This window comes from Elephas maximus, chromosome 10 (genome assembly GCF_024166365.1).
Source record: "Elephas maximus indicus isolate mEleMax1 chromosome 10, mEleMax1 primary haplotype, whole genome shotgun sequence".
NCBI classification, from domain to species: Eukaryota; Metazoa; Chordata; class Mammalia; order Proboscidea; family Elephantidae; genus Elephas; species Elephas maximus.
In genome coordinates this window covers 13,636,422-13,645,973 of record NC_064828.1, presented here as the reverse complement: position 1 = coordinate 13,645,973, position 9,552 = coordinate 13,636,422, and the positions used below count along the sequence as shown (strand labels likewise).

The 9,552-nt window shown below is 41.3% G+C and overlaps 1 protein-coding gene across 2 annotated transcripts in view; it reads left to right on the top strand.

Annotated features, from left to right (window-relative positions):
* The first annotated feature begins 977 nt into the window (after positions 1–977).
* Positions 978–9,552, top strand: part of CAPN3 (calpain 3) — a 54,463-nt gene continuing 45,888 nt past the window's right edge. For both annotated transcript variants that reach the window (XM_049897388.1, XM_049897387.1), the window contains exon 1: positions 978–1,303. In XM_049897388.1, coding sequence (XP_049753345.1) covers positions 995–1,303 — 309 coding nt within the window. In that variant the 5' untranslated portion in view covers positions 978–994. The remainder of the gene's footprint in view (positions 1,304–9,552) is intronic.

Below are 9,552 nucleotides of genomic sequence, written 5' to 3'. Positions count from 1 at the left end.
GGTTGCACATGTCTGTAAATATACTAAAAACCACTGAGTTGCACACCTTAAATAGGCAAATTGCATATGTGAATGATATCTCAATAAAACTGTTAAAAAGAAAGAAAATGAGGATTTCAGCCCCGTACCATGAAAGAGCTAAATTCTGCCAACAACCATGTGATCTTAGAAAAGAACCCTGAGTTCCAGAAAGGAACGCAGCCTGGCCAACACCTTGATTTCATTTCTCTCTTACAAATGCAGCAATGAACAGCCTTGTAAGTGTTACCTTGTGTACATGTACGAGTGTTTTTGAAGGATATGGTATACAAGATGGATTTGATTAATATATATTGTCAAATTGCAAAAAAAAAAAAAAGTTGAGAATATTCCTCTGAATTCAGTATCTTACATTCACCCTTTTCAATACTACTTTCCATTAATTTGGCAGCCAGTAATCTGATAGTCTGTATAACTGCCTATTCAATAACACACCAGCAGTTCTTTGCTGATTTTCAAACTTCAAGGTACTCAGATATCCCCTTTCAGTTCCTGACAACACCAGTACCTAATGACAGCACAGAAACGTCCCTAGCCAGGCCTTCTCTCTGCCCTGTAGCCAGCCGCAAGCTAGCCCCTCTCGCTCTCATGCTCACACTCTTCCTTCATGTCTATTTTTAGTTTTCCTGGCTCAAGCATCTTCAGGCCACTGAAACACAACCCTCACTCTCTTTCTCTCCCTCTGGCATGCATGCTGCTGGTAAGAGCCCCCCAGATAAAAATTGCTTCAGAAATCCTTTATTGCCCCTTCCTCAGGAAGAATCTGTTTTCAAGCTGGATATAAGCTGGACGACCTTCTGATGGGCTTTGAACTTTGAACTGGATGTGGACATCTTTCTCTCAGATGACAGAATCACTTCAACTTCCCCTTTGCAGCAGCTTCCTTCCCTTGGAGGTAGCTGTATCTTGTTTTCTGTAAAAAAAAAAAAAACCTTTCCTTCCCAAGTTGCCTGCCATGCCAACTGTCATCAGCGCGTCTGTGGCCCCACGGACTGGGGCTGAGCCCAGGTCCCCGGGACCAATCCTCCACCCAGCCCAGGGCAAGACCACCGAGGCTGGGGGTGGAAATTCAAGCGGCATCTATTCGGCCATCATCAGCCGCAATTTTCCGATTATCGGAGTGAAAGAGAAGACATTTGAGCAGCTACACAAGAAATGTCTAGAAAAGAACGTTCTGTATCTGGATCCTGAGTTCCCACCGGATGAGACCTCTCTCTTTTATAGCCAGAAGTTCCCCGTCCAGTTCGTCTGGAAGAGACCTCCGGTGAGTAGGTTGCTGGTTGCTGGTTGCTGGTTGGGTTTTTCCCCTCAAAGACGTCCTCCCACTCAGCACCTCCCCACAGCTCAGCTGCCCACATGGGCACTTCGGGAATTTTCCTGGCCGTGGCTCTGTCAGCCTCTGTCCTCCAGTGTGATGGGGGAGGGGAGGGGGGCCTTGGATGGCATCAAATCTCTACAAAATTCACCTCCAGCATGGGGGAGGCAGCGCTGATTCTCATTCTCTCTCTCTCTTTGAAATGATCTATTTCTGAAATAATCTTTTTTTTTTTAATTTTTATTGTGCTTTAAGTGAAAGTTTATGAATCAAGTCAGTCTCTCACACAAAAAGTTATATACACCTTGCTACATACTCCCAGTTAATCTCCCCCTAATGAGACAGCCGGCTCTCTCCCTCCACTCTCTCTTTTCGTGTCCATTTCACCAGCTTCTAACCCCCTCCACCCTCTCATCTCACCTCCAGGCACGAGATGCCCACATAGTCTAAAGTGTCCACCTGATCCAGGAAGCTCACTCCTCACCAGCATCCCTCTCCAACCCGTTGTCCAGTCAAATCCATGTCTGAAGAGCTGGCTTCAGGAATGGTTCCTCTCCTGGGCCAACAGCAGGGCTGGGGGCCGTGGCCACTGGGGTTCCTCTAGTCTCAGTCAGACCATTAAGTCTGGTCTTTTTGCGAGAATTTGGGGTCTGCATCCCACTGCTCTCCTGCTCCCTCAGGGGCTCTCTGTTGCGTTCCCTGTCAGGGCAGTCATTGGTTGTAGCCGGGCACCACCTAGCTCTTGTGGTCTCAGGCTGATGTAGTCTCTGGTTTATGTGGCCCTTTCTGTCTCTTGGGCTCATAATTACCTTGTGTCCTTGGTGTTCTTCTTCTCCTTTGACCCAGATGGATTGAGACCAATAGATGGATCTTAGATGGCCGCTTGCTAGCGTTTAAGACCCAGACACCTCTCTCCAAGGTGGGATGCAGAATGTTTTCTTAATAGATTTTATTATGCCAGTTGACTTAGATGTCACCCGGAACCATGGTCCCCAAACCCCTGCCATGCTGGCCTTCGGAGCATTCAGTGTATTCCGGAAACTTCTTTGTTTTTCATTTAGTCCAGCTGTGCTGACCTTGCCTGTATTGTGTGTTGTCTTTCTCATCACCTAAAATAGTTTTTATCTACTATCTAATTAGTGAGTACCGCCTTGCCACCCTCCCTCCATCCTCCATCTCGTAACCATCAAAGAATATTCTCTTCTCTGTTTAAACTATTTTTTGAGTTCTTATAATAGTGGTCTTATACAATATTTGTCCTTTTGCAACTGACTGATTTCACTCAGCATAATGCCTTCCAGATTCCTCCATGTTATGAAATGTTTCACAGATTCATCGCTGTTCTTAATTGATGAATAGTATTCCATTGTGTGAATAGACCATAATTTATTTATCCATTCATCTGTTAATGGGCACCTTGGTTGCTTCCATCTTTTTGCTATCGTAAACAGTGCTGCAATGAACATGGGTGTGCATATATATGTTCCTGTAAAGGCTCTTATTTCTCTAGGTTATATTCCAAGGAGTGGGATTGCTGAATGGTATGGTAGTTCTATTTCTAGCTTTTTGAGGAAGTGCCAAATCCATTTCCAAAGTGGTTGTACCATTTGACATTCCCACCAGCAGTGTATAAGTATTCCAATCTCTCCACAGCCTCTCCAACATTTATTGTTTTGTGTTTTTTGGATTAATGCCAGCCTTGTTGGAGTGAGGTGGAATCTCATTGTAGTTTTAATTTGCATTTCTCTAATGGCTAATGATCTTGGGCATTTCCTCATGTATCTGTTAGCTACCTGAATGTCTTCTTTAGTGAACTGTCTGTTCATATCTTTTGCCCATTTTTTAACTGGGTTATTTGTCTTTTTGTAGTTGAGTTTTTACAGTATCCTGTAGATTTTACAGATCAGGCACTGATCAGAAATGTCATAGCTAAAAACTTTTTCCCAGTCTGTAGGTAATCTTTTTACTCTTTTGGTGAAGTCCGTAGATGAACATAGGTGTTTGATTTTTAGGAGCTCCCGATTATCTAGTTTTTGTTCTGCATTGTTAGTAATGTTTTATATACTGTTTATGCCATGTATTTGGGCTCCTAAAGTTGTTCCTATTTTCTCTTCCATGATCTTGATCATTTTAGATTTGATATTCAGGTCTTTGATGCATTTTGAGCTCGTTTCTGCGATTTTTCTGCGCATGGAGTGAGGTATGGGTCTTGTTTCATTTTTTTTTTTTGCTGATGGATATCCAGTTATGCCAGCACCATTTCTTACAAAGACTGACTTTTCCCCATTTACCTGCTTTGGGGCCTTTGTCAAATATCAACTGCTCATATGTGGATGGACGGATTTATGTCTGGATTCTCAATTGTGTTCCGCTGGTCTATGCATCTGTTGTTGTACCCGGACCAGGCTGTTTTGACTACTGTGGCGGTATAATAGGTTCTAAAATCAGGTAGAGTAAGGGCTCCCACTTTGCTTTTCTTTTTCAGTAATGCTTTACTTATCCAGGGCCTCTTTCCCTTCCATCTGAACTTGGTAATTTGTTTCCCCATCTCATTAAAGAATGTCGTTGGAATTTGGATCGGAATTGCGTTGTATCTATAGATTGCTTTTGGTAGAATAGACATTTTTATAATGTTAAGTCTTCCTATCCATGAGCAAGGTATGTTTTCCCACTTTTATAGCTGTCTTTTGGTTTCTTGCAGGTGTATTGCAGTTTTCTTTGTATAAGTCTTTTACATCTCTGGTAAGATTTATTCCTAACTCTTTCATCTTCTTGGGGGCTACTGTAAATGGCATTGATTTGGTGATTTCCTCTTTGATGTTCTTTTTGTTGGTGTAGAGGAATCCAAGTGATTTTTGTATGTTTATCTTGAATCCTGATACTCTGCTGAACTCTTCTATTAGTTTCAGTAGTTTTCTGGAGGATTCCTTAGGGTTTTCTGTGTATAAGATCATGTCATCTGCAAATAGAGATACTTTTACTTCTTCCTTGCCAATCTGGAGGCCCTTTATTTCTTTGTCTAGCCTAATTTCTCTGGCTAGGACCTCCAGCACAATGTTGAATAAGAGCAGTAATAAAGGGCATCCTTGTAGGCTTCCCATTCTCAAGGGGAATGCTTTCAGGCTTTCTCCATTTAGGATGATGTTGGCTGTTGGCTTTGTATAAATGCCCTTTATTATGTTGAGGAATTTTCCTTCTATTCCTATTTTGCTGAGAGTTTTTATCATGAATCGTTGTTGAACTTTGTTAAATGCCTTTTCTGCATCAATTGATAAAATCATGTGGTTCTTATCTTTTGTTTTATTTATGTGATGGATTACTTTAATTGTTTTTCTAATGTTGAACCATCCCTGCATACCTGGTATGAATCCCACTTGGCCATGGTGAATTATTTTTTTGATATGTTGTTGAATTCTATTGGCTAGAATTTTGTTGAGGATTTTTGCATCTAAGTTCATGAGGGATATAGGTCTGTAATTTTCTTTTTGGGGGTGTCTTTACCTGATTTTGGTATCAGGGATATGCTGGCTTCATAGAATGAGTTTGGGAGTATTCCGTCCTTTTCTATGCTCTTAAATACCTGTAGTAGCAGTGGTGTTAACTCTTCCCTGAAAGTTTGGTAGAACTCTGCAGTGAAGCTGTCTGGGCCAGGGCTTTTTTTTTGTTGGGAGTTTTTTTTATTACCTTTTCAATCTTTTCTTTTGTTACGGGTCTATTTAGTTGTTCTACTTCTGTTTGTGTTAGTTTAGGTAGGTAGTGTGTGTCTAGGAAATCATTCATTTTTCTAGGTTTTCGAATTTGTTACAGTTTTTCATAGTAATCTGATATGATTCTTTTAATTTCAGTTGGGCCTGTTGTAATATTGCCCATCTCGTTTCTTATTTGGGTTATTTGCTCCCTCTTCTGTTTTCTTTTGTCAGTTTGGCCAGTGGTTTATCAATTTTGTTGATTTTTTCGAAGAACCAGCTTTTGGTCTCGTTAATTCTTTCAATTGTTTTTCTGTTTTCTATTTCATTTAGTTCTGCTCTAAGTTTTATTATTTATTTTCTTCTGGTGCCTGGCGGTTTCTTTTGTTGCTCTCTTTCTATTTGTTCAAGTTGTAGGGATAATTCTTTGATTTTGGCCCTTTCTTCTTTTTGGATTTGTGCATTTATTGATATAAATTGACCTCTGAGCACTGCTTTCGCTGTGTCCCAAAGGTTCTGATGGGAAGTGTTTTCATTCTCATTGGATTCTATGAATTTCCTTATTCCATCCTTAATGTCTTTTATAATCCAGTCTTTTTTGAGCAGGCTATTGTTCAGTTTCCAAGTGTTTGATTTCTTTTCCCTGCTTTTTCTCTTATTGATTTCCACTTTTATGGCCTTATGGTCAGAGAAGATGCTTTGTAATATTTCAGTGTTTTGGATTCTGCTAAGGCTTGCTTTATGACCTAATATGTGGTCTATTCTAGAGAATGTTCCATGCGCACTAGAAAAGAAAGTATACCTTGGTTGCTGTTAGGTGGAGTGTTCTGTATATGTCTATGAGGTCATGTTGGTTGATTGTGGCTTTTAGATCTTCCGTGTCTTCATTGAGCTTCTTTCTGGATGTCCTGTCCTTCACTGAAAGTGGTGTGTTGACGTTTCCTACTATTATTGTGGAGCTGTCCATCTCACTTTTCAGTGCTGATAGAGTTTGTTTTATGTATCTGGCAGCCCTGTCATTGGGCGCATAAATATTTAATATTGTTATATCCTCCTGGTATATTGTCCCTTTAGTCATTATATTGTGTCTTTCCTTATCCTTTATGATAGATTTAACTTTAAAGTCTCTTTTGTCAGAAATTAATATTGCCACTTCTGCTCTTTTTTGATTGTTGTTTGCTTGATATAATTTTTTCCATCCTTTGAGTTTTAGTTTCTTTGAGTCTCTCCGTCTAAGGTGTGTCTTGTAGGCAGCATGTAGACGGATTGTGTTTTTTAATCCATTCTGCCACTCTCTGTCTCTTTATTGGTGCATTTAGTCCATTGACATTCAGGGTAATTATGGATAGGTATGAATTTAGTGGTATCATTTTGATGTCTTTTTGTGTGTGTTGTTGATGGTTTCTTTTTCCCACTTAATTTTATGTGCTGAGTAGATTATCTTTATATATTGTCCTTTCCTCATATTCATTTTTGATTTTGTTTCTGCTGAGTCTCTATTTTTTTCTTGTATTTTATTTTGATGAGGAGGATAGTTTGTCTCCTTTGTAGTTATCTTATTATTTACCCCAATTTTTCTAAATTTAAAACTAAGTTTTATTTCTTTGTATTGCCATATCTTCCTCTCCATATGGAAGGTCTATGATTACATTTCTTAGTCCCTCTTTATTGTTTTAAGGTTGTCTTCTTTTATGTAATAACATTGCTGTTACCCTGTTTTGAGCTTTTTTTTTTTTTTGAAGTCTTCTGCCAACAAATCTTCAACATTCTCTCTGTATTTTCTGTTATCCTTCCGTGTTCTGGTACTCTAATCACTTGTAGGTTATTTCTCTTGATAGAGTTCCACATGATTCTTAAGTTTTCTTCATTTTTTAAAAATTCTTTTATCTGATTTTTCTTCAAATATATTAGTGCCAAGTGATTTATCTTTGAGTTCAGAAATTCTGGCTTCTACTTACTCAATTCTGGTGCTCTGACTTTCTATTGAGTTGTCTACTTTTGTAATTTTATTGATAATCTTCTGAATTTCTGATTGCTGCCTGTCTATGGATTTTTCCAGCTTATTAAACTTTTCACTATGTTCCTGAATAATCTTTCTAATTTCTTCAATTGCTTTATCTGTGTGTTCCTTGGCTTGTTCTGCATATTGCCTCATTTCCTTCCTGATGTCTTGAAGGGTTCTGTATATTAAACTTTTGTATTCTGGCTCTGGTAATTCCAGGAATGCACTTTCATCTGGAAGATCCCTGGATTCTTTTTTAAGAGCTTGTTGTGGTGATCATGGTCTGTTCCTTTATGTGACTTGATATTAACTGTTGTCTCTAAGCCATCTATAAGTTACTGTATTAGTTTATGCTTGCTTACTGTGTCGTAGCTTCTCGCTTTGCTTTGTTTTGATATGGCCAGATGGGTTGCTTGAGTGAGCTAGCTTGATTATTTTCTCCTTTGGAGCTCTGGTGTCCTGTCCCCAAATGGCTAGAGCTGTTATCAGGTATATCAGTGTAGGAGTCCATTCACTTTTCTTATATGAATTCAGCTCAGGTTTCCAGGTAGCTGATCATCAAGTGTGTGGTACAGGCTCTGTCCTACAGTCTTAGAGGGGCAGGGGTGATTGGCATATATACCAGTATCTGATTGCAGCAGGGGGGTCATGCTCTGAACAAGGTAGGGGGCTGAGAACCGACCCCCAAGTGTCTCTGAGGAAAGCGCATCCCTGTTCCCTAGAGCGCACAGGGGGGTGGGTTCTGCAGACAGACCATGGGCACCCAAAGTTTTTGGTTGTAAGGACTGGGAGGTACCAGTTATCCTTGGACCCTGTCACAGTTTGCTGGGTGACCTGAGTGGAGCTACCCAGTCCTTAGGCCCCTGATGTGGGTAGGTGGGGACCTTGTTTAAAGGGTAAAGCAATGTCAAACATCAAACACCCACCTTTCCACCACAGAGCTGAAAAGGTTGGAGTCTGCCAACAAGGGCCTATTCTCCTGATATAGGCCCACACAGGTCCACGCAGAGGGGAAAGGTGCTCAAAGTCCACAGACCATTTATGCCTGGACCGGAGCCGCTTCTGTCCTGAGCTCCCCTGTTAGTGGAGCTGGCAAATTATGTTTTCCCCCAAATGCAAACTTTTTCCTTCTCTGAGGCCGGGAAGATGGCTCTAGGTCCTCAACAGGGCCTATCTGAGGCCCAGGGAATTCAGTCGCTGAAGCCGGCTGGGGGGTGGGGGGATGCGGTAACCTATGCGCAAGTACTTAGCTTTTGCCGAAAGCACCATTCTTCTCAGGTTCCAAAGGTGTGAGTAGGCTGTGTGGCTGGCTGCTTCTCCCTGAGAAAGCTGAGGCCTAATGCTAGTACCAGCCCGCTGCCGCTGCTCCAGGAATGGTGCCTGAGGGCTCCCCAATATTCAGGTCCGGTAACTCCTTTCTGCTTTTGAACTGTCTCTTCCTCCTCCTGCCCCTCAGTTCATTTTCTAAGCCTGCCTTTCAAGCTCAGGGCTCCTAGCTTGTTATAAATATACTTGTTTCACTTGTTTTTTCAGGTCTTTGTTGTAAAGAGGGCTCGCCAGAAGCGTCTGTCTATTCCACCATCTTGGCTCTGCCGATCTTTTTTATTTTTTTTAATTAAAGTTCTGTTTAATTCATCCTGTACAAATTCTAAACAGTACAGATCTACACTCTCTATTCAAATTTCTTGTATCTTTGTAAGTTTTCTTCTCGTTCTTTGGCAAAAATCATGATGTTGTTCTCTCAGTTTGTCAGTAGTAGGTCTTTCTGAAACACAGAGAGTGGCAGGCAAAGACTAATTTTTCATGCATAAAGTGTTAGGGTTCTACGGGGCCCTCACAGTCATTTTTGTTCACATGCTTCCCTTCACAAAGGAGGGAATAAGGGTGCACCACAGTGAAGCGTATCAGTGAGCTCGAGACAGAGCCCAGATAAAACTCCTTTCTCTTTCAGGTAACTCTCTAGCCTCCAGGTTTCACTTAGAGTGATCTATTAACTGTTGTCAAACGCCATCGAGTTGATTTTGACTCATAGTGACTCCATGTGACAGAGTAGAACTGCCCCGTAAGGTTTTCTAGGCTGCAATCTTTATGGGAACAGATTGTCAGGTCTTTCTTCCTTGGAGCTGCTGGGTGGGTTAGAACAGCCAACCCTTCAGTTAGCAGCCAAGCACTTAACAGTTGTGCCACCAGGGCTCCTTTATGGTGATCTACCAGAAGGAAAAACCAAGTTCCCTCGGTTCTCTTCTCTGATCACATCTCCAATATGACTCTCATTCTTAGTTCAAGAAATATTTATTGAGCACCTACTAGTCCCAGACACTGAGCATGTGACTGGGGAGACAGCTATAGATAGACAAGAGAGAGAAAAATCCCTGCTCTTGTGGAGCCGAGAGTCCTGAGAGGCAGACAGGCGTTGAACAAGAACGGTGAAGGTTAGGAGACAACACTCAGGGCTGTGGGGTTATACCCTCAACCACAAGTACACATTCACCTGCATTCACAGCCTCTCC